Genomic DNA, 8,220 nt, shown 5'->3' on the forward strand with positions numbered 1-8,220 from the left:
GAGGAATTTAATAATATGTGATGAAGAATACCAAATAAATTATACAGAAATCAATTAAAACATAATATGAAAACATCTTTAAAAAAAGACGTTTTAAACGTCTTTATTTGTGTGGCCTCCATGATAAAAATCTATATCCAAATCCAGATAAGAATTGAAAGGGTAAAAGTTACTATCATTAACAAGGATAGACTACTCTAAAGTCTAATCAAACTATGGATGCATAATCAAAGGCACATCATGAGTTCTTTTTCTTGTTAACTTTCTTCTTAGACTTACTAGAATCTTGGCTCTTACCCGCTTCATGTCCATGGATCATACCATGCAGCTCGAAACCAATGAGGTAGCAAAGATAAGTATCAATGGTGATGAACATTGACTTCTCATCCGTATACACATTGTAATAACAGCACGAGCTTTTTTCATCGTACCAGTCCAGCTTCTCTTCCGGCCTCACCACGTCAAAGTGCCTCCCCAGCACTGTCTTCGCCAACTTGTCAAGGTTGTACCGCCACAGATCCACCTTCTCCCCTACCTCCTTCATCCCTTCCACCGCCATCGCCATAAGGTCCAACACCTTCTTCAGCTCGATCCCGTGGTGCTTCTTCAGTTTTGCCTTCACCTTTTCGATCTCCATTCCCACCGCGATAACCCTAGGGTTGGCGAAGAAGTCGCAGAGGGGCCTAGGGTTTTGCTTCGCTTTGTAAGAGTCGGCTTGTTGGAGAAGAGGGTAGAGGAGGCAGTGAGAGCCAACGCAGAGGGAGATGAAGTCGTAGCCGTGGTCCTTGACGCCGCGCTTGGTGTACTTGGTAAATTGGTGCTCGGCGGTTACGCCCACGATGACCGGGGTGTTTTTGGGAGTGGACTTGAGGAGGTTGGTGAGCCACTTGGAGAGCGTTTGGGAAGAGGTGGTGTTGATGCAGAGGATGCGTTGGTCGTCGGCATAAACGGTGTAAGGATAATGGCGGGAAGTGATGTCGTAAGTCTCGACTTCGGTGATCATGCTGGGTTCAATGCTGATCTCGAGAACCATTGTTGTTAGTGGTTGTAGGATCAAGGACTTGCAACGGTTGTCGGATCGTCTTCTTGGAGTGGCCGGGGTGGTGAAATCTGAAAAGATACTCCGCAGTCTGAAAGGTATAAAGTATGAAGAATGAGTTTGTACCTAAGGGACTCTGGCTCTCCTTTGTATAGCTTATGATAGTTATCTTATCTTATCTGGCTTATCCGGCTTTGATAAGTGAAGTATTTGATAAGATGAGATAAGATAACTATCATAACTATCTTATATATATTTTGAATATTAAAAATATCATTTATAAAAGATAGAAAATTTTTCAAAAATAAAATAAAAAAATAATTAGTTATCTATACCTAATTTTTAAACTTTAATTTCTTAAATACGATTTTTTTTTTTTGTATTTTAGACAAGTTCGCCACATCCATTAGCAAATTCTATAATTTATATAGATTTCGCCTAACCTCTTCAAAATGCTTTTTCAAAAATATCATATTGGATAAAGAAAAAAAAAGTTGAAAGGTTAAGAATGACAAATATTATCATTGTCTCCAAAATATATAGGAGTATACACGAAAAAATTGGACGGAGTTCACTGGACTTAAGCGAACTCACTCTTAAAAAAAATGACATTTCTGAAACTAAATTTAGAATAATAATTTTTTTATTTTATTTAAAAAAAATCCTAAAAATAAACTTTATTTTAATACATATGAATATACTTTTCTTACTAAAAAACGTTTTTCAAAAGTGTTTCCTATGCTTAGTATACGCTTAATAAAAATTTTTCAAGTTACTGAACTTACCCGCCATTCGAATTCACAGAGGTTTTCTTCTTCACCTTCCTTCGTCTCTCGCCGTCGCCGCCACTCACCATCTCCGTCTCGTGAGCTCACCGTCGCAGCTCACAATCGTCGTCTCGCGCGCTCACCGTCGCTGCTCCCAATCGTCGCAAGCCTCCTTGGCTCATCATCGTAGCTCACATCGTCGCCTCGTCGCTCACCATCGTGCACTCACTAGATAATCATTCTCTGATTCACTCTCTATCTTCTCTTTCTTGCTCATTACCTCACTTCTTCTCTCGTTTCAGTGTCGAAGAAGGTGCGTGTGGCTATGATGATGAACAACAATGGCCAAACGAGACAGAGATGGTATGTTTCGTTTTTCCTAAATTTGGTTCTGTGAATTGGGGAGGTTCTGAGATTATAGGGTTTTTAAGTTTGGGGGTTTAGCTTCTGATTGTTAGAGAAGGTATGTTTCTGATTGTTATGGTTCTAGGTTCTGATTGTTAGAGAAGGTATATTTAACTGCATTTTATATATAATTAAGTGCTGGATTTGAGATTTTTGTGGTATAAATAACTGAATGCCCTGGTTTAGATGGTCAAACTCGTAAGGAATTGTATATTTCAGTGGAGGTGGAATAATTGAGGAAAAACATATATATATAATGAGAATATATAATGAAAAGTGAAAAGTGCCTTTTTGATTAAACATCCAGTCCGATTCAATACTCTTTCAAATGTCGTGATTCATTCTTGTGCAACCTGCAGGTAGCTGAAGTGAGACAGAGAGTTTCTAACATGGCAGGGGTTACGAAAGAGGAAGTTCGAATTGTGGCATCTTCCTATCGAATTTGTCCTTTAGGGGCTCATATTGATCACCAGGTACTTAAGTATATGTCTTTCTATTATGACAGTACAATTTTAACTCAATGATTGATCTTGAACACAAGTTTTATCAGAGACGTGATTAAGCAATGCATACCAGAGCTGTTTACTTATTCAATTTCCTGGCAGCTTTCTCATGTAATTTCCCCTGAAATTCGAATGTGTTCTATTCCACTGTTTGATAAATGGTCCTTGGGATTTTATCTTGTATGTGCTACTTGTTCAGGAGATTTTGAAGAGCAAGTTCGGTTCAGGTTTATCAGTGATCATAAAGTCTTGTTGTTTTCTCCTAAGTATTTTGTTGAATTTTTCACCCCATCACTTGTAAAATTATCCTGTCAGCTGCATTCACTCGGATGTGTGCCACTTCTGTGGAAACAATTAGTCTTACAACTTGGGCCTAGTGTCAATTGTGATACTAACTAGCTCGTTGGCATTTCAACTGTCAGTTATGATCTTGTGTTATTCTCATTTTCATTGTTGTATCTTTTCTTACCTTCACTTTATATTAAAAACCTTGTTTGGCTAGGGATTTCTATGTATATCCTTGCTGCCTACTCCAATTATGCATTTTTTTATTAATAATATGCCGAGTTACTTATCCAAAAGTGGGGAAAAAATAATTTTCTGCAGACTGAACTGAAGCAACGAGGCTTGGTATCAATGGACCTTGGATCACCAAATCATATCTTGAAATGATCCTTCATAAAAAAAAAGGTTGGATTTGGATGCACTTTGACTTTTTTTTTTTTTTGGCACTCTATGACTTCTCAATTAATTGAGTTATTTTTTATTGTTTGATATTATTTCTTGTTATATATGCTGATGAGTGATGACTGCTTCAATAGGTTAATTGTTTTGAGGATGATGAGCCAATTGGCTAAGCATAACTTAACAAAAGCAGATTATATTAATTATCAAGATAAGAAGAAGCTCAATTTCCTTGATGATCTGACTCATGCTAAACCTGATATGGTTTTCTTTTTACCACTTACAGGTGTTTCTCATCATAAGAAGGCGCGTGGTTGTTTTTGATAAATTCCTACAAAACATGTGCATGCTTACACAAGGGTTAACAGCTTCAATTTTTCAAAAAACAAAAATTACTAATATAAGATTATCTGCTTGCTTCAGAATTGTCTGAATTGGTTAGATGTGAAACTCTATCTCATGTATCAATGTAATATAAACATTGTTAATTGTTAAGTTTTGTTATCTTTTTCTTGCATGAGTGATTATTATTTTTCTTCTTTAGTCATAAACTTTGATATTTGAACTTTTATGAACTTGTTATGTATTATTTTTTCAGAAATGCCTTCCTCGATGCTGACTGGTCACTGGTTGAGAATACTGAAGACTAGAAGAAATACATTTGTGCCTGGAAGTCAAGGCACTGCAATCATTGCACCAAAACCAATTCGCGCGACTCCTGACCTTGTTACCGGATTGGAGGATTTGTCTCAGCCATGAACTCAGTCCCTCAACTGATCAAATGGATATTTGCTCGCAAAACCTCTGTTAAATTATCTTTGTAAAGCTCTAGTCCAAACACAGTAGGAAGGAGGGAGGGGGGAGAAGAGTTAGCCAGAAGAGCTTGTTTGTAACCCGCCTTTTGTATTATACATTTATTTTTATTATATAATATTTGATTAATTTAATTAAAAATACCGAATTATATATATGAATTTAAGAAGCGTAGCCTCTGAGAATTGGCAATGTCTGAGTAGGCATTTTTCACTAAAGCGTCTCCAAAACGAAAAAACGTAGCCTTTGACAAAGGCATTTTTTTTTCAGTTTTAGCTATACTTTTCAAGAGTTACTGAATGAGTGATTTTTTTTAGTAACAAATCCTAATTGAATATAAAAACATGTGCATAAAAATTAAATTATTTTAAGATTTATTTATTTTCTCACTTTCTTTACTTATTTAAACTTAACAAAATTAGTTAATAATGTGATTTTTTTAATAAAATCTTGACTTTAAATTTTCGTTTTACATTAAAAAATATATCTTTTACAAAACAATTTTTAATCAAATTTTGATTAGAAGGTAGGCAGTTGCATAAGAGCTTGTTTCATAATCAGATCAAGAACTGAAAAATAACTACCAAAGACAACAAATCCCACATTATCATCATTCTTTAAATTCTTAGCTCAAGAATGGAACGCTTCATCAAGCCATTTATGGCCTCAACCTAAGTCCCTGCCTCTGCCTGTAAGCCTTCTTTGCTTTCAACTCATACGCTTCTTCATTGGCTTTCATCTCTTTCGGGTTCGAAGAGTTGCTGCTATTAACTTCACTTCATCAAGCCAGGAAAGAAGCTCCACATCCTATTAGAATACTTTCTTTATTTAGTTAAAAGTTTCCAAATTTACATTATACAAAAATTAAAAGATTCTAAAATAAAATTTTGAAGATGAAATTTTTCTGGATTTTATCCATAATTTAATGTAATCTAAACCACTTTAATTTAAGAAGTGAAGCTTATATTAAATGTAATCCTTGTGGAAGTTCCCTTAATTTAATTTAATCTAAACAACTCTAATCTAAAATGAGGATTCTATAAATGTGTTATTAAAGGATTAAAACAAACGAAAGAAACTCTCCAAGAAACCAAGAAGAAGAAGAACCAAGAAGAAGAACAAAGAAACTAAGAAGAAGAAGGGAAGACTTACAGAACGCAGGAATGATTGCAGAGGAAATAGATGACGCAGCAATAATTGAAGAGGAGCTAAATGCTCTTTTAATGATGGATACCAAGGAGATGATGGAAGATCTGTTTGCCTCGGACTTGGACGACAATCAACAGCTGCATTCTTGGGATAACACTCTTTCAAACATGGATATGGAGTATAACCCAGAAAAGATGAAAGAGGAGCTGGAAGCTTTTTTCATGATGGATACGAAAGAGAACTGGGAGGAGACGGAAGCTACCAAGCATTCTCAGCCTCAGCTCCAGCCGCATACAACGAACTTTGAAGAGCAATGTTCTATTGAAGTCGGTGTTAATCAACCACCTGGGCTATGTAAGATATCAGAGATGCAATCGGTTTCAAGAACAAACGAAGAGAGAGAGAGAGAGAGAGAGAGAGAGAGAGAGAGAGAGAGAGAGAGAGAGAGAGAGAGAGAGAGAGAGAGAGAGAGAGAGGCTGAAATAGAATGACCTAGATAATTTTGTATTCAGAAAAATCAGTTTTAAAAATGCTGCAGTGTGTGTTTATATAGTGCAGAGTGACAACTAACTCTAACAGAAAAATAATTGAAAAACTAATCCAGCTTGCATAGCTGTGCAACTGACTTAGTTAGCTTTGGTCAAATATCCTAACATGTCCCCTTAAGCTGGTGGGTCTGTTTTGTACACTCTGAGCTTGTTTCTGAATTTGAGAAAGGTAGATGCAGACAGAGGTTTCGTGAGTATGTCAGCAAGTTGATCTTGAGCTGGAATGTGTTAGATGAAGAATTCTTTCTTAGCCACATGATCTCTGACGAAGGATTGGTCCAATGCAAAGTGTTTGGACTTGTTATGTAAGATCGGATTGGCACAGAGAAGTACTGCACTCTGATTGTCACAAAAGATTAGAGGTTTGGTGGAGCAAAAAAGTCTGATTTCTCTTAACAGATTTTGCAGCCACATGATCTCAGCGAGTGCATCAGCAATTCCTCTAAATTCAGCTTCTGTGCTGCTCCGAGACACTACTACTTGTTTTTTGCTGGCCCATGATATCAGGTTTGGTCCGAGGAAATTGCCAAAGCCATTTGTGGATTTTCGATCGTCTACATCACTTCCCCAATCTGAGTCACAAAATCTATATATCCGAAAATCTGAGGTGCTTCGAAATTGCAGCCCATGATTCAATGTTCCAGCCAAGTACCTGAGAATTCTCTTGATGGCTTTCCAGTGAGTTTCAAGAGGGTTTTGGAGGTATTGAGCTACTTTGTTGACAGCATAGGTGATTTTTGGTCTTGTGACAGTGGCATACTGGAGACCACCAACTATGGATCTGTATAGTGTCGGATTGTTGAAGATGGTATTTCCAAAGGCAGAGAGTTTCAAGTTTGAGGTCATATGTGTAGGCATAGGCTTGGCAGCACTCATGTCAGCCTTTTGTAACAAGTCTTTAATGTATTTTGTTTGGTGTAGGGTGGTGGTGTTAGAGGGGCTTCTTCTGACTTCAATGCCCAAGAAGTAATGCATTTCACCAAGGTCTTTGAGAGAGAAAATGTTGTTGAGCTGTGATATAAGGGATGCAATTTCGGTTTCAGAGGTTCCTGTGACAAGGATGTCATCCACGTAGACAAGAATGTAGGTAGAGGAGGTTGGGGTGAACTTGGTGAACAGAGACACATCAGATCTGGTGCTGGAGAACCCATATTTCTGAAGAGTGGAACTTAACTTTGTGAACCAAGCTCTTGGGGCTTGCTTGAGGCCATAGAGGGACCTTTGCAACTTGCAAACTTGTTGGGGATTTGAGGAAGTGAAGCCTTCGGGTTGGACCATGTAGACATCTTCATGAAGATCGCCATTGAGAAAAGCATTGTTGAAATCATATTGGTGGATCTTCCACCCCTTTGAGATAGCTAAGCTCAGAATAACTCTTACAGTTGCAGGTCTCACAACCGGGCTAAAAATTTGATCATAATCCACTCCTTATTTTTGATGGAAGCCCTTGGCAACCAACCTCGCTTTGTATTTTTGTATGGTGCCATCAGGGTGTTTTTTGACACGAAACACCCACCTACAACCTATTGGTACATGCTGAGAAGGAGCATCAACAAGTCTCCAGGTATGGTTCTTCATGAGGGCTGTATACTCTTCTTCCATGGCCTGTTTCCACTGGGGACTAGCAAGAGCCTGTGTAATCGATTTTGGCAACTGATCATTGGATTCAGACGCAACAGCAGTGAAAACTCGAGGCTTGAAGATACCATTCTTGCTTCTGGTTTGCATGGCATGGGTGTTTTCAATTGGACGGGAGGTAGACGGTGCAGGTTGAGAAGGCAGTGCTCCGGGGCCAATTACAGCCTCTAAAGGGTTAGCTGAACCTGCACTTGGAAGAATATTAGTGGAACGAGAAACAGATGCAGAAGATAGTGAAATAGATAGATCATTACTAGTATTGGAAGATTGAATATGCGTATTTATGTCTAGAGGTGGATTGGATGTGTGGAGGACGGGATACGTAGTGGGTGGGAGTATGGTTGTTGACTGTGGCTCAGATTGAGTGTGACTCGGGTTGTGAATAGACATTGTGGAATATGGAAATTCAGACTCATGAAACAGGACATTTCTTGATATGTAGATTCTGCCAGAGGGAGCTAAACACTTATAACCTTTTTGGTTTTGTCCATAGCCCAGAAATACACATTTTTCAGATTTGTGGTCGAATTTGTGTTGGTTGTAGGGTTGCAATAGTGGATAGCAGGCACAACCAAAGACTTTGAGGAATTTATAATCAGGAATTTGGTGAAAGAGGATTTCTAAGGGAGATTTATAGTTCAGGCTTGGTGATGGGAGTCTATTGATGAGGTATG

At 37.9% G+C, this 8,220-nt stretch overlaps 1 protein-coding gene and 1 long non-coding RNA gene across 3 annotated transcripts; one reads left to right on the forward strand and one right to left on the reverse strand.

Moving 5' to 3' along the window:
* Window positions 1–238: 238 nt before the first annotated feature.
* On the reverse strand, window positions 239–1,033 carry LOC107626754 (uncharacterized). Its single transcript, XM_016329658.1, has one exon. The coding sequence runs from the start codon at window positions 1,031–1,033 to the stop codon at window positions 239–241; it is 795 nt and encodes a 264-aa protein (XP_016185144.1).
* Window positions 1,034–1,796: 763 nt separating this feature from the next.
* Window positions 1,797–4,324, forward strand: LOC110268680 (uncharacterized). Of its 2 annotated transcripts, none has more exons than XR_015905292.1 (5): window positions 1,797–2,169; window positions 2,571–2,684; window positions 3,321–3,404; window positions 3,685–3,867; window positions 3,997–4,324. It is a non-coding gene; the product is annotated as an uncharacterized LOC110268680 (long non-coding RNA). The 2 variants fall into 2 exon arrangements; XR_015905291.1 differs by having other exon boundaries at window positions 3,685–3,835.
* The last annotated feature ends 3,896 nt before the right edge of the window (window positions 4,325–8,220 follow it).

The sequence above is a fragment of the Arachis ipaensis genome, chromosome B2 (genome assembly GCF_059453495.1).
Source record: "Arachis ipaensis isolate K30076 ecotype BB chromosome B2, ASM5945349v1, whole genome shotgun sequence".
Lineage (NCBI taxonomy): Eukaryota > Viridiplantae > Streptophyta > Magnoliopsida > Fabales > Fabaceae > Arachis > Arachis ipaensis.